Source organism: Tetranychus urticae, chromosome 1 (assembly GCF_039701765.1).
Source record: "Tetranychus urticae isolate SD_2017Ah chromosome 1, NJAU_TeUrti_SD_1.0, whole genome shotgun sequence".
Taxonomy (NCBI): domain Eukaryota; kingdom Metazoa; phylum Arthropoda; class Arachnida; order Trombidiformes; family Tetranychidae; genus Tetranychus; species Tetranychus urticae.
This window is the reverse complement of record NC_142958.1, coordinates 8803638-8829905: the sequence shown is the minus strand read 5'-3', so window position 1 is coordinate 8829905 and position 26268 is coordinate 8803638. Positions and strand designations below refer to the sequence as shown.

The window sequence follows — 26268 nt, the reverse complement described above, 5'->3', positions numbered from 1 at the left end:
AACATTGTATTGGTAAAAAGTAAACAATTGTTAGCCGTTTTTTGGTTTCTAATCAAACAATCAGAGTTCATAATAAATTTAATAAATTGTTCAAGTGTTTTATTTTATCTATTGTGGACCTCAAATTATCAACCGACAGCAAACATTTGTTTAACCAGTCAAATGACTGAAAACTTGGCGATAAATCTTAAAGATAGAGGTCAACTCGACTCATGACTTGATTGTGCGTTCAACCAGATATTAACCCATGAAGAAATTAAAGATTTTTCATTGATTTATAGTTTTATTGTTTTGATTCCCACACAGAGACACATTTCCAATGAGCCATTAAAAGATGGAATCACATTTTGAAAAAAACTCCAACCAAACTGGACGCGAAGGAAGTTTTAAAATATGGAGACCAGATTTTTTTGATTAGAATGATCCAAATCCAGATCATTATTTATTTAACTGATGACGAATTTTACAAATAAATGAGTTTAAAACTCATGTAACATGCAATAACAATCATTAATAACTGTTTTAAGTAAAGGTGAGGAAAAATAGGTCAATAAATTGTCTCATTTGTGTTGAGGTGAACAATTTTTTATATTTTTTCATTTCTTCTCAATTAGGAATGAAACCATTTCTTTATTAAATAGGAATGACGTTTATTTTTTTTCATTGGAAAATATTAATAGTCAATTCTCTCTTATCAATTTAGATTGTCCAAGGAATGAAGGAAAGGAAAGAGGAAAAAAGATTCAACATTTAAACATTTACGAAGGAAGTATTTCAAGATATGAGCAATCATCATGATCACCAATTCCAATCTTAGAATCACTTTTTGAGCGGCCCTTTTCATCGACGGACCCATTGAGAAATCTATTTGATCTGTGAGCTTTAATGGACAATGAATCATAATCAACATAACCAAAGTCATCATTAACATCTATTTTGGGCAATTTAGTGTTTCGAGTGCCAATCGAGTTGAGTGAATTCCTCAAGTGTTCCTTAGCACTTTTGAGCAGACTCTTTTTACTACAATCGGCACCAGCGTTATTGCTCCATGTAAGCGATCCACCAATGCAAGAGGATCGACCCGAACACGAAGTTGAATTGGTTGCTGTTAAGTTGAGCTTATTCAAGGCAGGCGTTGAAGGTGCTGATCGATGGGAACAGCTTCCATTGATACTTGATTCCGAGTTGAATTTACAAAATTCATGGTTACAGGAGCGAAGGAAACCCTTTCGATGTTGACTATTGTACATTGATCGAGTACAGGTTAACCTTGCTCGATGTAAAGCCCAATTGTTAACAGCCTTTTCAAGTTTACGCATAATATCGTGCCCTTGATCAGAAGTAAATTTAAATATTCCCTCGCCGGTTAAACATCGTCTATTGAAGAGAAGAGAAGAAAAAAGAAGAAAAAGAATAAAGTTAAATAGAAAATTTGAATTAATTAAATCTACAGGGAGTAGAAAATTTACAATCAAAATGATTACTCTGTTGAGAAACTGTCAGTTGAAACAATCAACACAAGTTAATGAACACTATTTGCTTTGAATTTGTAGTGAGAGTTGAATAGAGATGAGTTCAACTTGAAAACAAACTCATCAAGTGTTTTCAGCTTTATTTCAATTAAACCTTTTTTTCTTTCTTTTATTTCAACATTTCTATGAATTCATGCAAAAGTTTTCACCAAAATAAAACCAATTCTCAGGTGAAATTGAGTTTAACCAGTTGTTGCTTAAAGTCAAACTTGTGTAATGATGAGGGTTACGTTTTTGATGAAAAGGATTGCAAAAACAAAATGAACAATATTTCATATTGATTAACCATTGAGCAACCAGAATGATGAATCTCAAGGTTTAATTGTTTACTTTCATCTAATGTAACAAGGTCAACAGGAAATTATATTTCAATCAAGTAAACAATCAAAAGGTGTTAATAGTGTAAACCAATATTATCACCAAAGTAAATCACTATAACCAAAAGAACCCAATAATGAGTTGCTTTGCTCTTCCTTAGACTCTCGTCATCTCAACATAAAACATCTTCAAGATTTAGTCTATTTCCAGGTGAAACATTCAATTTGTATTCCTCTTCAATATCACAGTTAATTCACCAATAACGAAATGAATTGAAAAGGCAAATCAAGTTTACCAATCAACTTGCAGAATCGCAATCAAGAAAGGCAATGAAAAGTCTTTTGTATTTTCTTGAATCAACAGTGAATCAATTAACTTCAAATTTGTTGTTTACTCGCTCAACATAAGCTTCGAGTTAGCATTTCTCAAAGTAAAGTTACAGTCAAACGCCTCAAAAGTGGCACAAAAATTATCTCCATTAGCTTCGAGCTTCTAGACTTTTGTACATTAAAAAAGTGACAGACATTTCTGTTGTATCTGACAATTTAATCATTTGGAATTCAGGTTTTCGGTTGACTTAATTCTGAATCAACAATTGAAGAGTGAAAAAAAAGATTGAAACCAATTAAAATGTTGAAAAATATTAACTTGTTCAGACGATCGCTCGCCAGAATCAGAACGAAATTGAATTTATTTCTGATGCTTTTATCTTCTTCGCTATTTTTAATTATCATACATCAAGTTTGGTGAAAATTCATCTGTTAGTTTATATTCACGAGAATTCAAAAAATGAATGTTTAAAATGGCTAAGCTTTGTTAAGCTGCGATAATATTAGAGTTGAAATGCTTGAAAAATTATCTTTTCGCAGATTAACAATGAGAATTTTTTCCAGATTTTATTGATAGAACTGAAGATAACATAATTATAGAGTAAATAAAAATAGAGATGGAATAAGAGATAATCTGAAATATTTATAGCAACGATGTAAAGCCATTTTGACACGCAATTATCATTGATATATTTATATCCTTTAATTTTTCTTGAACATCGTCGATATTTGATTTCCTTTGGGAAAAGAAAACAAATTATCACTTAAACAATCCCTTAACAATGATCCAGCATTTCAATTATTAAAGTTAGATTATTTCATTCCGGCATTCATAATTAAACTCAACGTAGCCTCAAAAAATCCACAAAATGAGACAGTTTCAATATTCAACGAGATTCTGCCTCTTTTCAGAACAGAATAGTTTCCACTTTTTTACAATCGAAAAGTCGAAATCTGAAATTTCGAAAAGTCTCATTGATACTCTGTTGACTTTAATAGCTACTAATCGAGTAAAGTAGGAAATGGCAAATAAAAACATTTGGTTAGATAATTGAAAAATAATGGAAACAGATTATTGATTAAATGTCAAATAAATGGTTAAGTAGAGACAAAACTGTCACCAAGTATATTATTACAGACAATTATTAAACCCATTTTCCTCCTCTTCAATCATGTCAGTGATTTTCTTTTGAATCACTTTTGGACTGTTTACCAAACTGGATAATTTGTTAATTTCAATGGAAACATATTCTCAATTGTTACATGCTATTCAATTTAACCAGCATTCACTCTTGATGGAAGCTTGGAATTAACTATCGAAGAAAGGTTGAAATGTTTTTTTCTTCACCAAATAAACCATGAGAATAAAGTAGCAAATAAAACAGTGGCTCATTGATGCCGTTTAATTAGGTTAACCTAATTGATTATTTAATTGAAATTGATCAAAATAATTGCATTCAGACAAGAAGAAGAAGAAGAGAAAAGCGAAAAAAATGTTGAATTTAATGAGAAACGGCAAAGGAAAAGAATGAAATAAATTTAAAGTTTAAAGTTAAAATTACTTGGAAATTGAATCGATTCGTAAAACTTGATTGCCAATTAACAGTAACCAATTGATGTTTCCAGCCAATAGTTAATTGATTCAATTGATTCTGGTTAATGCTGAACAAGGAAAAGGTCGATACAAGTTAAACATTAGATTTAAGTGTTTTTATCCTTAGTTTTTCTTCTCCCTTCTCCCTGACTATTCATTTGATAACCATTTAATTCAATGTTATTATTGAACATGAACGATCCTCAACTAATATTGATAATCTTTTTGTTTATCGATCTCGGTTATCGCCCAGTTTCATCGTCTGTAAACTGATTATCTCTAAATTTTTCATCTCGTTATACAATATTGATCGTAATCATTGAAATCTTTTCAATGTAATTTTCGAACCTCAAGGTTGAGTTTTAAATTGTTTTTCACTTTTTTTTCTTGTTCAACCTTTAAACACCTTTAGGGAATTCATCATGATACAGAACAAGAGAAGGAACAAAAATGAATTTCCATGTCACTCATAACATTTTCATCAATAATTCTGTTTGCTGTTTGAAATTTGTTTTCCTTCTTTTTGAGACAATAAAAGTTTCTTTTTTTTCTATCCCATCAACAGAATAGAATTGGATTGACATTGAATTTTCTTTCAGATAAAACTCTTTTCATAGTCACAAGGTTAAACCTGATCAAGGTCACTTTTGGTCAAAATGTTCAATATTAAGTTCAATTCGGATTGACTCAAATCATTTTAAAAATTGATTTCTCTTTCTCTTCATCATTATGGCGCATCAAACATTTTTATCACCTTTGATTGAAAAGTTAATCTAATTTATGAATATTGTTCAATTTGGAAGACTCATGATTCGCCTTTAAAAAGAGTAAAGAAAAAGAAAAACTTTAAGTTCGAATTTCAGTTCACGGTTTATAAGTCGAGTGAATTCAAATAACAAATTTATATAAATGCACATTTAGTCTTCACGTGAACATTGAATTTACTTTTTTCACCTTGAAACATGAATATCAAATCATCGACAGAATAATTTCTTGCATTTCCATGTTATTTTTTTTACACCTTCAATCATTCAAATTTCAAATCAACCAAATTCGAAACTTGTTCGAAAAGAATATTGAAAAAATGGAAAAGAAAACTTCTCTTTTTGTTTCATGGTTCCTCAGTTATTTATATTCACACCAATTCCTGTCAATACCTTTGATCCGAATGCTATGAGAAGAAAAAACGAAGCTGAAAACATGAATGCGAATTGGTTCATGAATATCTTCATTTACCTTTTCTTTCTAATCTTCTTATCTCATTAACAGGTTGATTCTGAACATCAAGGATAAAACACTCCAAGTCATTGAGATTGTTTCGATGGAAAAAGTGACAAAATAACTATTTTTTTCGTTCCCTTCAAGTGATTAAAAGATTATCTTTAATAGCTTAAATGAAGCGAAAAACAAAATCGATAAAAAGTCAATTCTGAGTTTTGAAAGATTTCAGCAAAACTTGAATTTCGTTATTGAAATTGAATGACAGAATTTCAAAAAAATTGAATCTTGAAAGGTGAACAAGATGAAGGCAATGATTTAACTCATAAACATCATGTTTATGTTGATGAATTATGGATAAGAAAAAACTTTAAATTCCAAATCGAAATGAATTCCAAGTTATTTTCCAATCTGAATCACTAGAAATTTTTTCTTCTTTTTCATTTTCTTACTCCAAGTCCATTGAACTATCATATTCATTGCTCACGTGATTCAATAGTGAATAAGAAAACGTAAAAGATCATTGAGAATGCAAAGTTGAATATCAACTGTTGATTAAGAAAAGAAAAACAGAGTTGAATGAAAATGTCGACGGTTGACCCTTTTAAGGAAACAGGAAAATGTTCGATTTCCTCGAAACTCATTAAAATTCGATAAATTTTAATGGATAAATTAATAACAATTTTTAATCTTTTATATTTTCTTTCTTCACGAACTCGACGAAATCGTTATTGAATCTGTAATAGAATTGGTTAAAAAGAGAAAAAATTCTTATCGATTGTTATCTGTATTTTGCTCCATGAAAAAAGATATTTGAGATGAGAAGAAAAAGCAAAGGAAAATTTGATAATCTTTTTTACTCTTTCCAAGTGACTTAATGCCATGAATTTTTGTTATTCAATTTCATATCAATGTTGAATTGTACTTGAAACTAGAAATGTAAAACTTTCATTCATTAAATTTGCAACTCTTCCAAGCTCAAAGTGAAGAAAAAAAGTTCGATAAATTATCTGAACTTTCCTTCTTTAGAGAAAAATCGATTTGCAAAAACGGCAAAGAAAAATTAATTTGATAAAATATTTAAATGAAAGTTTAATTTTCATGAAAAGAAAACATGGAACAAGAAAATCCCTTGAAATTGAATTAACAGAATAAAAGAGATTAAAAAAGTAAAACAAAGAAAAATGAATCCAATGTTTTCCATGAGAAGCTGTGAGGTTTTTCAATGAATTTTACTTTACACTTTTAACCAACGAGATAATGTGTTTGGATAAGTGAACAAATTGAGGACAAAAAGAAAAGAGAAATTCGACAAAATTGGAAACATTTGAAAACACTCAACTTCTATGGAACGCAATGAGAAAATATTGAATCGAATCAACACCCAACCTGGGAGTGATAACTGGGAGTGAGCATTGAAGATGCAACTGATAATAGATTTGATAATAATCCTTGTGAATCCATTTCAAGTTAGCACATTTACGAGCTTAGAGGCATATTTGTAGAAAAGAAAATGTTTCATGTGAAAAGGAACAAAATTTTGGTTCAACTGTTTGTTCTGAAAATAAAACATCAAGGTTTACTAATCCATCATCATACATGGTTCAAGTGGTGAACTTGAAACTTCTCAACATTCTTTTCTATCTCATGATAATCTCTTTCTAACATTGTTAACAGAAGAAGAAGGAGAGAAAGGAAAGAAAACAAGATAATACAATAATGACGTTGGGGGTAAAAGGCGAACGAAAAAGAAAAAAGAATTCGAAGAAAAGATGGAAAAAGAGATCAAATTTTCATCATGATTCTCTCATTAAGAAGATAACATGATAACTTTACCTTCCCACTTCAATTGTTACCAAAGTAACTTTACTTTTATTGTATTTACGGCGACTGTGTTTGTCCATACTTTCCAGACGATACTGACGAATCACCGAAATTGGCCATAAAAGGAAACACTCGGAATCACCTTTACGAGCAATGCCGATTCCTCTAGCAAAAACTACTAACTCCAGATTACCTCGAAGTCCAACTCGTTCAGAAGCTTCAGTTGTTTCAAAAAAGATTGAGTAACGTTCCTTTGGACTGCCAATCGTTATAACTTGATATAAAAAGATTGGAAAAGAAGTAAAAAGAGAAACAAAAAACATTATTTTATCTCATTATTGTAGCATTTCCATCCTAAAGTAAACATTGAAATAAATCATGAGAATAATGAGAATCTGAGATCACAAAATTGTCCAAATTCTCGAAGTGATGAGAGGTTGGAAAAGATTATTAGAATAGAATTTTATTCAAGGTTGCTTCCAACTATCATGAATGAATATCAAGAATAATGTTTAAAAATGGATTCAATGGAAGAGGTAAACACGAAAAATATCATTAATAATCTCAATCTGATAAATCTTTTGGAATTCATTTTCTCTCGATTCCGTAAATTTTACCTTCTCATCCCTGATGTTTTCAGCTTTTCTCTCAAAGAGTCACCGAACTAAATGTAAAAGTAAACTGTAATACATGAACGAGTATTTTCCCTGCTATTGATATTTGTAAATGTAAAGAATCGGGTTAAAATGATTTGATCAAAAGCTTTGCTGTTCAATTCTTTGGAGACAAAATTTGCCTTTCATCTTTTCAAAGCTTCTTAGATTATCTAACATCATTATTTGAGATTTATTTGGATTGTTGGTTTCACTTGGAATTACATTTACAACGAAAAGTTTGTAACATTTTTCTTTGATTAAATTTCCTTCAACTTACAATTGTTTAGACAAAAATCGTCAGATTCATTGTAACCCAACGATGAGATGCAATTGGTTGTTGCAAGGTCTTCAAGGGTTCCATTGGTTAAGCTACTACTATTTTGACTGTTGTTTGAACTGGCATCGCTGTGTGACCCATACTTGGATGATTCTCGAACAAATGCTGGAGCACAAGAACATCCTGATTCATCCGATTCGGCGGAACCTGAATTGGTTGTTGGTGCTGAGGAAGATCCCATTGGAGTGGGTGACACTTGATGAACCTGTTGATTGGCAATGAAAGTTGAATGGGTATTGTTTGAGGTTGATAAACAGTTGGACGAAGAGACTGAAGATGAAGAGGTTGAACATGTTTTATTGCCAAAGGATTGCCAAGTTAGAGTTGAACTTCCTTTGAGATTTGCATTTTGACATGTAAGATCTAAGGCCAGCATCCATGATCTGAGTGACAGAGAAAAGAGTATCATGTAAACAATTCATTTCAATCAATTGTCAAATATTTGAAACAATTTTTTCCTTCCTTTCCTAATGCTATTGACATCATCAGCAGTTTCGTTAAATGCTTGCATGAATCAACTTTTTTGCTTGTTTTTGAGCAAACAAGAGAAATGAATGGAAAAAAAGAAACAAAGTTACATGAAATGAACAAGTTGTTTGAACTCTATTTTAATAAATATTGTATTTCTTTCAGTTTCAGCATTTTATTAATAAGCTTTCTCTGATATAATACATGAACTGATGATTGCAAATCTTTTCAAAATTATGAGATTTCCATCCAAAGAGTTGCTATGTTGGACTGATTAATTGCTACAGATTTTCATATTCATTAATGATTATCATAAACTCCATTGTCGGTTAATGCCGACTTAGCCTGAATCATTGAAATTATTTCTTTAACAGTTAATCAGTTTTCAATTTTCGTTTCATATTTTATTGATCAATCTTGGTGAGAGAATCTTAGAAATCTTTTAATTTATTTTCCATCGAAGGAGTAAAGTTGTAAAGTTAATGGTAAAATGCTTTACTCTTTTCATGCTGCATTTAATATGATATAATTCAATTTGAAAGATTAATGGTTTTGAATTTTCGATCGCTTCAGTAAACCATTTTCGATTGCTATTTTAATCACGGCCAATTTGGTTCAATCTAAAGAGCCAATGAACTAGAGTGATATTTTGATTTTATCAACTTTTACCGAATATCGATTTCAACAAGAATTAAAATCAAAATTAAAACACAGAATATCAATTTCGAGAGTTTGTTTCTTTTATCAGAAATCATCTTCAGAGAGTTAACAATTGAAGAATATTTCTTTGAGAAAATTCTGGATTCTTCAGAAAAAAAGACATTTTTTCATTCTTTTAGACAATTATGAGTGATTCAATCAAACTACAGATTTTTAAACGAATTTTGACCTTTTCGAGTGACTCTAAATCTTAAATTTCAAGAACATTCTGTTTCACCTGAAGCACTAATAACTTTGTATTCGACTATTGACTAGTTTTAAACTTGAAAATTTCCAAATGAACCATTATCTTTTTACGAAAATCCATTTCCTTCCATTAGCATTCAGAGAAAATTGTCTTTTGCGAAATGACTTGAAAAGATGTTGAAATGTTATGATCGAAAATTCATTGTCTATTTGTTAGCAACCAGGTAATGTCAAAAATGAGTTTTGTTGATGAAAGACTGCAAGATATCGACCATTTAATGACAACTCTGGAATGTATTTCATCTTCTTTTAATCAATTTTGAAAAACTAATAAACTCGAAGAAAAAGTTTGACACTTTTGTTGAATATTGAATATTGGAAGAGTTTAGTGTAATCAATCTTAAAGTTGCCAGGTTCATTGATTGAAAAGTTGGTTTGACTCGATGAAGCTTTACTCCAAAATTGGCTCCATGAAACCAGATTCATTCTGTTGTTACCCAATATCATGCAAGTATCAAAGAAAAGTTGATAGTAAAGAATCCATCAAGTGTATTTACTACCTTTTTTCATTTTTACACCAACAATTCATTCATAGAGAATGGATTAGAATGCAAGAGTAGAACAGACTATTATGGTGGGTAAGAAGAAAATCTGGTCTTCTTTCATTCCTTCCTTTACGTAATGTACATTATCGATTCATAGTTATCAATCTCACTGAATCATCAATCTATTTAGAGGCTCATTCGCACAATCTTGTTATAGAAAGTTATACATGAGGAAAAGAGGAAAAAACAGAAAAGAAGAACTTCTCAAGGGCGATTTTTCTATTCACTTCATTCAGAACTAAGCTCTCTCCTTTCAACACCAAAACAGAAGACTAAACAACTGATAGAAATTTTCAAATGAAATATCAAACAAACATTGTATTCTTTCTGTTGATCATTAAACGATTCCTTACGAAAGTCTTATCGAATATTAATTTGCACTTTAAAGTCACTTGTTTGTCAACTTTTTTTCTGCTTTTCTTTGAGGTTAACATCTTTACCTAACCTTTGGAAACCTTTTTTTCCCTCGTCATTTCATGTTGACAGAATTTTTATTTTTCTAAAAAGCCAGTGGGTTTCTCTTGTTATTTGACAGTTAATTTAAAAGTTGACTGTTTTCTTGTCAAATATAATCTTATTCAACAATTGGCAAAACAATAGAAGACCGGAAATCGAAATATTCAGGTAAGGTTTTGTAGGAATGGAAAAAACTGTTGAATTCGAAGTAACGAGAAAAGGAAAATTAAGTTGAGATTATTTTCTCATGATTGAAGCAACATTTTCTTCCACCATTCAAACAAGTTGAACATTTTCTTCTTTTTCCACCCACAATCGGTTTACAGGGAAAAGATCGATAAAGATGGAGAAAAGCTAATTTTCTGATCAATATTCTGTATTTAATAACTAAAGTAAAATTGATCAGAAATCGTGAAATGTGATAACTAATTTTGTTTAACTGGAACCTTGCATTTCGATTCCCTCATGATTCTGTGTTTTTTTGCTCGTTGAATAATAAAAATGAATTTTTCTTTTTTATGGACAACTTCAAGATGTAACCAGAGTTTTATTTGATTCCATTCATGGATTTGTTTTCAAACAAATTGATCCCTTCATTATAATGGATAAAAAACCATGATGAAAACCTGGCGAGAGTTTCACAACAAATTAAAAAAAATATCATGAAAGTGACTTATAATAGAATGAAATTGCGAAAGGGAAAAAAGTTAACAAGGAATTAGTTGAGATAAAATTTCATTCTCTTCTGTTTTTTGTTCACTCGAGATTGAAATTCAATGGCGAGTTCATTTGCTTCTGACATAAGTTCGTCACAATGTTAGCAGAGATTCAGCAAAGTTTCATGTAAAAGCGTCCAATTTCAAATCCGAATGATTCGTAAAAGAAAATTTCGTCTCTTTACAAAAGTTTAAATTTCGACTTAGTTTTGAAAGTACATTAAATGATAACGAATTGTGAAGATTTTAATATTAAAAAATGTATTCTACAGATTCTCGTTTCTCAAGTTTTCTAACGGACCGATATTTCGCTTTCGAGTTTTATTCTTTTGATCGCTTCTGGAAACTTATGATTTTAATTTTCTTCAGTTGAACATCATGTTTTTGACCATAAATTGAAAATGTAAATGAAAATCAATTTTGTTTCTTCATTCATTCCTTTTGCCTTAAATAACTTGTCGTATAAGTTTCCGAAAATTATTGTAATATTTTTGTTCTTTTCAGTCGATTTATTGGAATTTTGATGCTGAAAAAAGAGTTACAGTTGCGACATTGCAAGTTACTAGAAAAAGGAAAATCAGATAAAAAAAGTTCCAAAAGCATAAACACATTTTCCACTTTTCATTGCCTTAAACTTTATTAGTTTTTTATTCATAAGACATTGAGGCATTTACCCAGTAGCTCTACACTAAACCCATCAGTTGATACAATACATTGTACGAAACTGAATCAAACATGAACATTAAATCAATAAATAAACTGAACAGTAAACTGAAAATCAAAGAGCAAAACTATTTCAAAATATTGTCCAAACACAGAAACAAGAAGAGAGCCAAAAATTGATCGTTGCATTCATTCACCATTACCAGCCAAGAATTACTATAACCATTACTAGTCAAGAAACAAATGTATCAAACTAACAACCAGAATTTGGTTGACAGTTAAATAATTTGTTTCAATTAATTGCTAAAGTAACTTTTAAAGTTGAAATCAAATTATTATTTGATGGATTCGTTGCAAGAATGCAACTGAAAAGACGAAACTCAGGATTAAACATGTAATTGAGACGAATTTAACTTCGAATGTAAATTTTACTTTTTAATGGGAAAACCTGCTAAATTGAATGTTCATCAAAACCATTAATAGCAAATGAAATAAAGTATCATTCCATGCAGCTCGTTATCAGTTTCAAAAGGAGTGAAAGATTTCTGACGAACAAAAAAGTTCCAATAATAGGCAATTTAGCATGCTATTATTGGAATACGTTTATTGAAAATGAAAAGGCAAATTTCTGGTTCCTTTAGTTTCAATAACAAGATAGTCCAACTGTTGAAAATTGGAGAAAAGGTGACATGGAATTTTCTTAGCAACTTTTTTATTCATTATTCTGTAACCTTCATGGTTGACTGAGAACAAAATTTTTTTCTCTCTTTGATTTAATTCATTCCTTCTAATAATATCTAGTCTGATGCTAAGCTCTAGTAGTTTGCTTCCATGTTGATTGAGCTTGTTTTGTCTTTGACATTTCATCAGTTCTTCTTATTCTGACATTGAATGTTTTCATGATCGTCTCAACGATTCCAATGTAACTTGATCATTAGCGTTCAACAAAATATCATAATAACATTAATCTGGTTTGTAAATAATAATAAAAGGAAAATGGAAAAGGATTATTTGTGAAAAGTGTTGAACAATTGGCAACATTGAAAGAAAATGACATTAAATCATGACCAAGTTCTGAGTTCGCCCTGAAATTATTAATTGTAAATGAATTAATCTCAAGAGTCAATTGAAAAGATTCATTTATTTATTTTTGCCTCTTCATGTCGACCTTGCAATTTGATATAAGTGTTTATTCAGAACTATTTGTTAATATTTGAAAAGACAATTTTGCTTCTGAACGAGAATAATTTTTGGATAAAAAACTTGGAGAAACAATGTTGGAAGAAAACTTGAAAACAGGAAAAACTAACCATTACTGACCTAATTCAATTGAATGGGAATTCATCTTCTCCAGGTTTCTTGATGGAAGAAAAAGAAATTTCATGGGAAACTGAAGAATTGCTCTTTTTATTCCAACATCGAAAATGGCGATGAAAAGAGTAAAAATTTTACTTTAAAGGTAAACAAGTTTTCCTCTCTTTCATCTTCTTTTCATTCCCTTGCACCATGAATGATGAAAGATAATAAATACTTGTTACTTTCACGATAAAATATTGACCTAGTTAGACTTGGCACAATGCAAGGTAAAGGTAACGAAAGAGCAATAATTTGAAAGATTTTTACTTCTTTCTGTTCTGTTCAAAGTTCATTGAATAGCTGTAATGAGATTGCAAATAGCTATCAATTGAGGCTCAAATGAAACAGTTATCTGGGTTGACATATGTAAACAAGTTCAATGCGTAGGATTTAATTTGATTTTTCAGTAGCTTTAACCTTTTTTATCCGACAAGGTTTATCCATTCACTTGATACACATTCATTCATTCTTGGGAATTTAATAAACTTTTTGTTTCACTTACAAGTGTTTTCTTTGACAAACGATCGACTTTCAATCAAAGATTAGAGCAATGAAACTGACAGTTGACTGTTGGAACTTTTCAAGTCATTAATTAGGCCAAACAAGAGTATTAACATTGTTGCTTAAACTGTTGCTTATTCACCTGATTAATGAGACTGCCTCGGGTTGATTAGCGTGTAAACATTGCCAGTCTTATTGAGAACATTCACTTGAAAGTTGTGCAAATCGTTCATTAAGTCAACTAGGAATGCAATGTTAGTTTGAAACGTGAAGAGAATTGCATTTTAAACTAACATTTCAATGTCTTCAACTAACCACCATCATGTTGTAGCATTTAAGCAACGAACAATGCATTAACTTTTTTAATAGCAGATCTTTATGATTGCACTTTCGAAATGCTATTATTCATAATTAACGATAGTTGATCGAAAGTTAAAAAGATTTCCTTTTATCCATTGCTAATTATGAATAATAGCTTCAGCTTTGTATTTACTCATTACAGATATTCAGCATATTTCACCATCTTAGTCGTAGTTAAAGATATATCAAGATGTAAAAGCTTTTGTTTTGTTTCGGTAAAGCTTTGCTCTTTTCATCACTTAATATTACAATGTTTCTTCAATCGATATTGCAAAGTCAAGCATCTAATAATTGTAACCTTTTTCATTGAAACTCATTCCCTAACAGCATTAAAAGCATTAGCTCATCGGCTTTGATCAACGTCTTGGTCAAACTTTAACCATTTCATTTCTTATTCGTTCCTGGAAATGTGATCAAACTTGGTAGAGTAAGTAGACTTATTTAAACTCTTGATTGTGGATTGTGTCAGTTGTTTAATCCTCGAAATTTGAACAGTCCAGACTATTTAACAACTGATGAGCTTGGTAAAGAGTCGCATCATATTCCTAATTATCACGTTTTCAAACACATCACATCATTCAATAAATTTTTAAATAAAATTGTTCTACTCTAAGCTAATTATTAGCTGAAAACTTGAACAGTTAACAGCAATAACTTTTTGATGGAGCTAATATTCACTCGTTTGTTCCTAATTTACTCTCCATTTTATCTGATCCTTTTCCAAAACGTGACAAGAAAAAGTAAAATGTAAGCCTGATCTTCTAATGGCAATTTGAGTATTATTTAGATGCCTCATGAATTCTTAACCACTCCAAGAATTAAGTGTTATCAAGAGGAATCCCTGTCCATTTCTTGCAAAAAGGTAAAAACTTTTTTATTCACTTTTTTCCTTCCACAAGTAGATGTTGATCAGCAAGTAAATGGATGAAAAAACTAAACATTTTCAAGTTCATTGAACGAAACAGGAAACTTGATGAGTGAACAAAGTTGCATGCGGAATCACATAAAGATTATCAATTACCAAGCAGCGACAATGAGAGTTATCAAGTGTTATCAAGTATTGAATGCTCAAATGAGCCAGAATAAGGCAAAAGCAAAACAATGAATCAAAGAATCAGATTGGAATAAATTTCCATTTCAATCATCAAATGTCTAAATCGAAATATAAATGAGCTAAATTGTGTTCCGTTCAAACAAATCATCTCAAACGGAAAAAACTTCGAACGAAGAAAATTTCAATTCTTTTTTGCGGAAAAAGTCAACCACAAATTAACCTACACTCGATAATAATCGAACAAAATTCCATTAATAAGTAACCACGTAAATTTCCATGGTGATTACATATTTGAACCATAATCTTTCAGGGAATATCTCTTAATGATTGTTGGTGGAAAAAAATGTTTCCGGCAGTTTTTCTTTTCCACCGAAATCAGCTTCCACAATCTGTCGAGTTTGTTGAACCAAATAAAAGTTGGTTCGAGTTGATTGTCCATGAAAATTTTGCTTGTTCCATGTTCTCTAGACTCCTGATTAGAGTAGACTTAAGCTCTTAATCAGAACATTTGAGTGAAACTAATGACTTGTCTTGCTTAATGAACCCATTAACCCATCATTTAACTCAATCATTAATTACACTTTTATCAATTTGCAATTGTTTCACTTTTAATTGCGTTTGACCAAAAATTGATGGAAACCATTGTTGCCTTTTATGAAGTCAATTAAGTGAGTCGATAATCTGAATCGATAAAAGTCAACGAGTCAATGTGTATATCGGTCAAGACGAAACCCTTTTCTCGATGAGGAAATGCTTTTCAAGTTGAAGTAGATTAAATTGAATGTCAATATTTTCATTGAGCAAAGCGATAAACATCAATTATATTCATTTCCATTGATGATAATTTCACCTTTATTATTAGCCAATTCACCAGTAAAATGATACCTTTGAGGATAAAAATAACAAATGAACTTATAACCAAAGTAAATATATTAGGAGAGAGAAATGTTGATCTGCCAGTTAATAAACTCTGGTTCATGTTTACAGATAAGTTACATTTCCCTTGATGCATCAACATCCATGGATGGTCAAGTCTCACTAATCAAAATTATTTGACATCAATACGAAAACAGAAACAACAACATTATCATTCCCTCATATTCTGGACAATATCAACAACGAATTGACCCCAATAGAAGGCAAGGTCACCAGCAATGTAAACAATCCGTAAATTTATTCGTCTTTTCATCAATTCCTCCATTGGACTGATCGAATCAAGCGAAAAGTCCACGAAAAAAAAGAAGAGAAAAGTTTACATTTTCTCGTATTCTTCCAACGTTGTTTCATATTACGTTTAACCTTCAAAGTCGCCTCTCAAGTGCAATGCCTAAAAATGAGATCTTATTTCTTTTTCCTTGTGGTCCTAACAGTTGACCAGCCATGAATAAAGCTCCTTTTATTGGCTCAACATTTGAAACTCAATTTTGTTATAAACATCAATATTTAATTTCTGCCGAGGTCAAGATTTATCATTTGTTGCAAGGAAATGAAGAGCATCTTCTGAGAATAAATAAAAACCTTTAATGTTATCTGCATTTCAACTTCACTTTTCGCCATTCAAATGATAATTATCATTCCATTCAACAATAAATCAGAGTTATTTGATAAATTGTACTTTGCAATAACTCGACTTGGCTATTGGTTCATTCAACATTTCATACTTAATAACATTCATGAACAATATAAAAATTTGATAGGAAATAAGTTCTGCCAAGTTATAATTATTATTATTTAATATCGTTTTATTAATAGTTTTACATTAAAAGCAAGATGACAAAGAACCTTGAGGCATTTTGCAACTCCAAATCCCAATCGACCAGTTAATAAAATGTTTTACTTTACGATTTTCAAGTTGCAATTATTTTCGACTTTTCATTCAAGATGTTTATTTCACATTTTAAGCTACTGTCAGCAACTCCAACTCATTTTTCCCTCCATTCATATCGATCCATCATCAACTTTTAAATCGTTAGCAAAGTTAACTCATTTATTGTTTTCAAGTCCATTCAAGATTCCTCTGTCATTCCTCAATAGAGTTATAGAACTACAGAAATCTTCTTCTAAAATTGCATTGTTTCAGACTGATTTATCTTCTGGAATTATTGGCTTACATTATGTCTACAAACTCCAGTCAGCGATAATTTTTCGATAACTCATTGAGCTGAATCGAAAATAAAGAATCGGAGAAAATATGTTTTTTAGATTTTTGTAAACAAACATTAACTATTCCATTCAAAACTTTTTGTTCTAGTTACTGAATCAACACTTTTCGTCAGAAGGCTCAGTCAACGACAATGAAAATTGACATTGTTTTCAATGAATACTGATTGCTTCTCAAGAGGGGAACTGGCAGTTGTTTGGAATTTAATAAAACTCGAAATTTATGTTCTTGTTATGACAGTTTCTGGATTGGACTAAATATTGATGTTGCCATTTTGTAGACGCAAAAAATTCACAGAGATATCGTTCGAATTTCATTTTTTATCGATAGTCTAACTCATCTACTAAAAGTTACTTTTAGAGTTTTCCTCGAAAATTGATTTCGCACTGGGATTGAACAAAATTTGGATAATGTTGAGCTTTAAAAGTTTGAAAGCAGTTTCAAGATGAGAAAGGATGAAAAAGTTGCAATTATTTCAACAAATATAGCTTTGCAATTAAATGAATATGTTCAAAGTTAATTTTGATGCAAGTTGCATCTCGTGATAACGAAACCTTTTTTAATCATATTCAATCAGTGTTTGTGTAATAAACTCGACCAACTGAATTAGCATTTTAAATTATTCCTGTTTACCTTCTAATCAACTTTTACTCTTTCTGATTAACTACTTTCAATGGTTTCAATTTTGAATAATTACAAGCATTATTTCATTCACAGTTGATTGTACAAAAAATTAATATCTCTGTATTCAAGCTCTAAAAAGACATTTGTATGCAAATTTTGTGAAAATATAGCAAACACTATCCACTGTGAAACAGTCTTGATCAAAAGTAACTTTCCAAATATTCATGATAATCTATTTAAAGGCTGAATAAAAAGAGAATCGATTAGACGCTTTAAACTATTGATATTTGCTTAAAGACGCATTTCGAGCAAAATATCACTTAACTTCAGGGATTTTGTCAACTTGTTGATAGCTTGTTGACCATTGATGGATAATGGACAAAATGAAAGAAAATGTGAAAACTTTGAAAATTCCTTTTCACCCGAATTCCCATTTAAATTGATAATAAAGATCAAGATCAATAAGCTGATGGATAAAGTTCATGATCGTTGGATAAAAGTGTAATGATCAAAAGACTAGTCAACCGAGTAAAATGAAATTCCAGCCACTTTTTTGTTCTCTCGATATTTTGTTGCAAACCAGACAAAGACTTGCAATGAAAATGTAAAAAAATAATTTAATCATGAGACAAGGTCAATGTAAGACGAGTTCAGACTAGACTTGTAAGTCTGTCAACTTGAGAAACGAATGAATGGCGATGAAATGAAATTGTTGAGTTGAAATTTTTTTCTTCTCTTCTTGCGATTCTCTTCATAATAATAGTTATTAATAATAACGTTTCTCTCATCACTTTTTCCTCTCACATTTCACATTTCGCCTTCTTTTACTCATTCATTCATCATAGTAATGGATGGTGAGAATTTAGTAAACAATCAATCTGTCTGAACCGTAATTTACTTTATTGATAACAATCACCTAAGAATTTACTTTTTACTCTTCTGTCTGTTGTCCACACAGGTTGCTTTGGTCAAAATGAAATGGATTCAGTGTCTGTAAGTCAATAAGGAAAAATAGATTATTCTGATATTGGGATGAACCAAAAATAGATTTTAACCAATTCTGTCAGATTTAGTTGCATTCATTGGATCAATATCATCTGGTAATTACATTTGAATTTCATTTCTTCTTCTTTTGTGGTTAAGGTTTATCAAGTTGAAACTAATTGAAGACTAAATTGATATTCTTGTGATATCAATACTCCAACAGTTGGAGTAAAAAATGAAAGTAAATGTTCAATTCACATCTTATTTAGTTCTGATGAAAATCACAACGATTTATTGGCAAACTTGAAAATTTGATAAATTGAATGTTGATAAACTGAGTTTATGTGAGCATCTCGTTTTGATATTGAAATCAAGAGTTTTGAAAAGTTGGAGATTTTCTGTTGAAAATTCAAGAGATTATGTTTTCATGTAAATCAAGAGTATAAATTTTCATATTTATCCTCAATGAACAAATAACATTCTGAAAAAGATACTTTTCAATTCATTTTATTTACTTTAATGTAATTTAAAGGTGAATCCACGATAAGAGCGAAATCCCACGCAACACCTGAATATCAGTGGTTTTGCAAAGCTGCAATTTTTGTTTGATATCGAACAATAAAGAAATTCGTTGATATTCAACAAGATTTGAAATTCTGATATCACATAATCCCAGATGAATTTGCTGGAATTTTCTGTAATAAGGTTTCGATTATTTCTTACGCAAAATCGATCAAATCATCGATGTGAAAAGCGCTTCAAAATAATCAAAAATCTCATAAAAAATAAGTTAAATTCATTGGAAAAAGTCAGCAAAAAGCTAAAAATGTTCAATCAAAATGGAAGAATATACAGAAAATCAGATTACTAAATTGACCAAAATTGAACAGAAGTTTCAGATGGACAGAAAATCATGTCAAAATGATGAAAACCTAATAATTTGTTTACAAGATCCTTACATAAAATCTCTCTTTTTACAATTTCGCATTATTCCGTTCATTGAGACTGTTTCTTTAACACTTTGTGGCACAAAATTCATTTTTCATCTCATAAATAACAAAGCCTTCCGAGGAAACTTTCCGCTATTTTTTTGGTTGATATCGGTACTTTGGACCTTCTCAAAGACCAATATAACGAAATTAGCTGCCACCTTTTCAATTTTGCTATTTTATCAACTTTTTTCGAAATAAGTTGTATGCTCTTCTATGGGGATTTGTGAGTTAATTTTTTTACCAGCCTAATAGAAACATCTAATAAAACAAGTACAGAAGGTCGAATGTACAGAGAAGGTAAAAATTAAAAAGTATTTTTTTAAATAACCTCGAGCACTCATTCTTTGTGCTTGCTAAGTGCTAAGATTTGGTACTTGATTTGAGCAATTATAAAACGAGTTCTCATATTACAAGGATACAAGACAAAGAAAGTAAGTTGGAATTTGAGTTGAAATTATGATGGGAAAATTTTTAAAAGAAAGGAACAGTTTATGGCAAAAAGAGAAAGAGTATGTGACGAAGTTTGGACGCTTAGATGACAATAACTTATGGCTGTTCCTCATAGAGTACCACAGCTTATTTACTCACTTTAAAAATGCTGTCATGACCTCTGTTAGACTTCTTACATGCTCAGGAGGGAATTCTGAAAAACGACCTTGAATTATAGCTAAAAAGTTATCTTCGAAATTCTCAAGAAAAAGTTTCAAGTCAATAGGTGATCTGAGAGTCGAGCCACTGATACCGTACATTTCTATTGCTGTTGAATTCAAGATACGATCTCTTTTACAAGGTTAGAGTCAAGCTGAGTGAAATATGAAAAATTACAAACAATAACATAACATTAATAACAAAAACTCCTTGACATTAGTCAATGAAAAATGTCTGATTTTTGCATAAAATGTTTGAATAAAGAGAATCTCCAATCTTGCTCAATCTAGTCAGCCCAAAATCTCTTCAATCTTTCAACCTGAATTACCCAAAACTTCACCACTAAACCTTATCACAGGTAAAGAGCGACAATTATTTACATTAAGCGTTTACATTAAATTTATCTAAACAATTGATTAATGAACTATTAATGAATGAAGAGAGTAAACATGAGATAATTTTTCTTTCAGAATTGACTTTACGATGAATACATTTAGATAACTTTTGTCCAAGTGAATTCATCTGTATTAACAATGAAACTTGAAAAGATGAAATTGGAAAACATTTTTTTCCCTCTTTTGGTTAACCTTTGTTGGATTTTGCATTCACTCAAATATGCATCATTAATTAATCTATTGTGCTTTGTTTTCCAAATGATCTTTCATTTTTTGGAATTTATTCCTTCCCTGATTGTTGTTGTGCGATGAGCAGACAAAAAAAGGGTTGGAAATGCAAAAATGAGGTTAATTCTGATTAATTAGTTTACTAAAAGAGATAAAATTCTAGCCAGTTAACTTCATCTTTTATTTTCTCGTAAACTTTTGATGGAAAAATTTCATTGAGAAGATTAAATGAAACAATAATTTTTTTCACTTTTGAGTGGGTTAACAGTGAGTTTACCGTCTAACTGTTTATTCATTCAGAGTTTACCCAAAGATTATTCATAGATTGCAAGCTGAATAATCTTTACTGCCTGAGATTGGAGCAAAATTCCCATTTTCAATGTGTAAATGAGAAAGCAAAATGAACAAGTTTGATGAAGAAAAAATTGTTTCTCATCAAGTCAACCATTAATTACAAGTGAATAATTCAAACCTTAAGTACACACTCATGATTAGCCTGTTGAAGAGACGAGGTTAGTCGATTCACCTTATTTACTCGAACCTGCATAATCGATATTTTTGTCATTTTTATCATCTTTTTTTATTCATTAAGCATTTGTAACATTTCAATTTATTTAAATCAAAGTTCATTTCTGAACCAGCGAACATTTCAAATTAAATTTAACTTTCAAAGTTCATGACACGAATCATTTGATACTGCATTAAACTTGTCGAGTTCAAGTTTCACTCATCAGTTTTGCTTTTTTTCATCGAAAGAAAAAAAATCATTTTCTAACTCACAACCAATAATGCAGTGAAAGTAGAAAAGATCAAAAATCTCAAAACTTGAGCTTGAAAACTCGACAAAATTGAAACTAAATATGACAAAATTTATCAATTAATTTCTTTTCAATTCAATGAACAAGAGAAAAAGTTATTTCGTTGGAAATTCTTTCTTCAACCAACATCTTTAACAAAATAATTGCTGTTCGTTTGTCAACTCAGCTGGGAATCTCATTTCAAACAATTATCGAATGATTATTCTGTACTTACTTGGCAGTTAGTTCATCTTCAGCAGCCAGAAGTAAAGGTGATCTTCCATTGAAAACGACAACAAGAACATTCGGGAATCTGTGAGATTCAGAGGCTATTCCAATGTGAACCGTGTCACGTAAAACTACTCCAAGTGAAGGTGAGTTTATCCGTGAATCTGCTTGCGAGTAAAACATGGCAAGTTCAGCACCCTGTTCTGAGCCAGTGTCTCTCAGTATGAAAAATCGTTTATGCCAAGCCTGGAATTAATCCGTAACAAGGAGAGAAAAGAATGAAAAATTAAAAACTTTAATCTTGAAAGCAACAGATGATTTTACTTGATTCCAGATGATAATCTGTCATCATTTAAGTCAAATTGTTATCCTTTGAATAATTCAACTGACATGAAGTAAAAATGAGTAAACATGATTGTACGAATGGTATAAGGTGACAAGAATGGAAAACATTTATCATCGAATTTTATTTTAATATTGAATGAACTTTTCTCTTTAGTTTCCAACTTTCATGGTAAGAATGTTTATCCCAGTTTAAAGGTAATTTACACTGAAAAATGATTCAGTAATAAAAATGAGCGAGGAAATGAATGTTTAATGAAAATATTTTTCTTTCCAAATGTTTACTGAATTAACGTCAAAACAAGGATATTGATTCGTCAACATCGATTTTATTGAATCTATTGATTTAATGATTCTGAATACAGGATCATTGACAGTATTGATGCTGAACTTTTACCATTAAGTATTATCTTTGAAGCCGAACAAGTTGCTAAGTTGAAACATTGTTACTACATGCAATTGTTGAGATGATTGGGGAAGAAGGAATGAATAATTCAAGGAGAAACCATGAATGATCAGGCTAAATATACAGTTAGTTTGAGGTTAATTTCGTATTTCGACAAAAATCATTTGTTCTCTAGAATGTTGCACTTTTCTGACCAAACAATTCGAAGATGAACAACCTTGTCTGGAAAATATCTTCTTGAATTTCTATTGGTAGAACTTTTCTTGTAAGTTTCTGTTCACTGCGAAATACAGCATCGAAAGTAAAGTTAGAGCTGGTTACGTTATCTTTTGCACATTGTTTGGTAACCAAGCATATTTTAATAGCAAATTTCTAAAGATAAATTGAGCACAATCAACATCAACCCGAGGCTCATTGGTTAAGGCATTGAATCGTTGTTGATTGTGTTGATTAATCTCAAAAATTGACTACTAAAATATGCTTGGTTACCAAACAATGTGCAAAAGATACCGTAACCAGCTCTAACTTTACTTTCGATGCTGTATAATTGTCAAAATGAATCGTGAAATGATTTTATTTTATTAATTGAAATGTTTCGTTTTTACCTTTAACTTGTTCCAATGATTTCCTGGAGGTCGCTTAACAAAAAGATATCCTTGCTTGACAATGTCAGGGGCGCTGATTGATTGACTATGAACTTCCTTACAAGCAATCATTGGTAATGATTAAAGTTCGAGGAATTGTTAATCAACTTATTGATGAAATTATTGCAATGATAAGTTGTGATTCCACTTTGGTCAAACAATTATTTGTAAGTTTTCAATTTTTAAACTTTCTGATTGTGTCATTCGATGAACAAATTATAAAATTCATTTTATTCAATTTTGGGTTAAATTGAACGTTTTAACACTGACCCACATGCAATTATCAGCCAATTTAATCAAATGTTATTTTCCTCAATTTTGTTCTACAGAAAATAATAAAGCTCACTCTATCCAAGCTGAATGCGGCGGCGTATGCAACAGAACACGTTACGCTAACAATTGTTAGATGCTGCTACCTTGTATTGCTTATGGAAAACTGATCATTAAATGAATAAATAACAAGGAAAAGCAAGCTAGTCATGAGCATAATGCGTAAAAAGATAGTATTGTGCAAGTGACGATTAAAAGCTGATAAAAAGTCAATGATTATTCTTATTTCAAATATTAGCTCATGATAATCATCAAGCACATTGGTCTCCAACAGACGCATAAAATAGGGTTATTCACAAAGAGTAGAGGACAAGAGGTTTCTCTCAATATAATTTTGTTAAGCGAGTCTGGTGAGGGCGCTTTAAGGTAATTAATCCAAAGGCTTTAATCTAAAGCTATTTTAGAGAGATAAGATTAAAAATTAGATTTAAATTAAATCGAAAGAAATTGAATTACTCTTCTTTACTCTTCGGTACTTCATTCATTACTATAACTCAGGCTTGGCGACATCTCATGAGAAATAAAAACTCTTTTTCTTCAATACTATTGCACTCAATTAGTGAATTTTTTTTTCTTTAGTTAGCTTTTTCTTCTGCTGTGACAAAATGCAAGGTAACTCATCGGCCTTTTAAAGGATTGTTCGCAAGCAGAAATCTTTCTTGTAATTCATTCTTTTCGATAAATAATGGTTTCATAGACGAAACATTAGCAGAAACCTTACTTTTACCAGATTCCCTTATCATCTGTATTAATCTTATTTGGCTTACGTTTTACAACTTCGCCTTCTATTCTTGATCATTCTCAACTCCGTCAAAGGGTTAAAAACTACTTTGACCCATTTAGAATTACATTATTTTGCCTTTAATGCTGTTCCATATGGCTAAAGCCATGCAGTCAACGAGCATTGTATTGGAATTTTCTGTCTCTAAATGTAACTTTGAGTTGTTGAAATGACTTTTCTTAAATTTTGAGATCAGAATGTGAAGTCTTGAAATCTTAGAACAGAGCTTTCATTCAAAAATATCAACTTGAATATAAATTGATATCATAAGTCTTTTAGTTGTCATATGCAATACATGATGGCGTACCAATGCTTTCCAGTTGCCAAGTTGCTCACTCAGATTTTGTCTCAATGTTTAACATCACAAAGTTAGTTGAATCACTTTGTTACTGAGACAACGTCTAGTAATAGTTTTATCAACTAACAACCTGTTCGTTAATCAAAACCGATTTTGTGATGTTTTCCTCATCGTTTACCTCATCCTTTTCCCCATCATCCTCATCACAACCACTAGCACAACTTGCAACAGCAACAACAACACTTTCCTCATCATTATCCTCACTGTCATCATTTGCATCACCATCAGAAAATTCGACTTCAATTGACGATCCATTGATAAAAGAGTATGAAAAGTGTAAACAAGGAGTTCTTTCAAATCCACCCAGTGATCCAAGTAAGTCACCCAACCTCGAATCTATTTTTACAAACATAATCACCTCAGCAAGTAACATGAGTAATTGAGCCACATTTCAACCCAATCCCCAAGGTTTAAAATATTGTCCACGAACCTTTGATGGTTGGGGATGCTGGAATGACACACCGCCCGGTCAAACGGCCTACATACCCTGTCCAATGGCAGTGTTTGGATTTCGATCTGATCGGTTTGCTTTTAAAATTTGCCTGGAAGATGGAACCTGGTTTCGCCATCCAGTGACAAACAAAACTTGGAGCAACTACACAACTTGCATTGACAAAGATGATCTCAAGTTTCGTCAAGCAGTAAATAATCTGTACATTATTGGATACTCAATCTCAGTTTTGGCTTTAATCATATCTTTAATCATATTCTTATCATTCAAGTAAGTTTGACTTCAACTTCAATTGCATCAAGAATAATTATTCAAGTTGAGATTGTCATGCAAAAATGATAAATAATTGAAAAAAGGCGAGAAAAGATGAAAATATAAATTGATAACCATTTACATAATTCGTTAGCATTTGGTATAAATTACAATAAAATTTGTTTATTTTTCTTTTCTCTTTACATTCAGATTATTTTTCACTTTTACTCTCATGATGACTGACCTTTTTCAAAATTAATCATGAATAGTTAGGTGTTGAGAAAAGAATAGTTGATAGAAAAAACTTTTCTTCGTTGGAGGAGGATTAGACTGATTATCATGATGATAATCACCAAATAGATTCTCTATCATTCGTTAATAGTTCCTACTTAACATGAACGTGACATGATTTGAAGATCAACATTCCAATCATGGATTTTCTCTCTTCTCCTTGCATTCAGATTTTCCCTGTCATTCAAATATTTCATCTTCTAAGCTTCATTATTTCCCATAATATTTCCGTTTTGATTGTTTCAACAAATCACCTTTAACCTTTCATTCCAATGTCAACTAATCTGATTACATTTCTTTTGTTCATAACCTTTTTTTTCTGACACTTTTTTCTTCTTCTTCCCCAACCTCACATGGTAAATTAGATTTTTCAAATTAGCACAAATTATGATCTTAAAAATATCATCATTTACTTGAATAAATTGGAATAAAAACTTTCTTCTTTATCTAAATTCATCAGGTG

General features: G+C 30.8%; 2 protein-coding genes and 1 long non-coding RNA gene across 6 annotated transcripts in view; 2 read left to right on the top strand and 1 right to left on the bottom strand.

Annotated features, from left to right (window-relative positions):
- Positions 1-42: 42 nt before the first annotated feature.
- Positions 43-1643, top strand: LOC149094502 (uncharacterized). The gene is made up of 3 exons (XR_016201043.1): positions 43-223; positions 307-532; positions 704-1643. It is a non-coding gene; the product is annotated as an uncharacterized LOC149094502 (long non-coding RNA).
- LOC107365607 (uncharacterized) lies at positions 759-23636 on the bottom strand. The gene is made up of 5 exons (XM_015933140.3): positions 23304-23636; positions 21958-22196; positions 7749-8191; positions 6828-7089; positions 759-1377 (listed from the first exon to the last, which is right to left on the bottom strand). Exons 1-5 carry the CDS (start codon positions 23412-23414, stop codon positions 759-761), a joined length of 1674 nt encoding a protein of 557 aa, XP_015788626.2. The 5' UTR covers positions 23415-23636.
- Positions 23637-24817: 1181 nt separating this feature from the next.
- LOC107365620 (calcitonin gene-related peptide type 1 receptor) overlaps positions 24818-26268 on the top strand; it is a 33333-nt gene continuing 31882 nt past the window's right edge. For 2 of the 4 annotated variants that reach the window (XR_016198189.1, XR_016198190.1), the window contains exons 1-2: positions 24818-25126; positions 25220-25532. Coding sequence is in view for 1 of the 4 variants with exons in the window: in XM_015933152.3 (XP_015788638.2) it covers positions 24910-25126; positions 25220-25532 (530 nt within the window). In the remaining 3 variants the exon portion in view is untranslated. The remainder of the gene's footprint in view (positions 25127-25219; positions 25533-26268) is intronic. The other 2 variants (XR_001569470.3, XM_015933152.3) reach the window with 1 other exon arrangement.

Bases quoted from the DNA above. Each gene is read 5' to 3' on its own strand.
- LOC107365607 (XM_015933140.3), bottom strand. From the start codon at position 23,414: ATGATTGCTTGTAAGGAAGTTCATAGTCAATCAATCAGCGCCCCTGAC. The intron at 22,197-23,303 runs GTAAAAACGAAA...GATTAATTCCAG, and splicing joins ATCATTGGAACAAGTTAAAG to GCTTGGCATAAACGATTTTT. The intron at 1,378-6,827 runs GTAAAGTTATCA...TCTCTTCAATAG, and splicing joins GTAACAATTGAAGTGGGAAG to ACGATGTTTAACCGGCGAGG.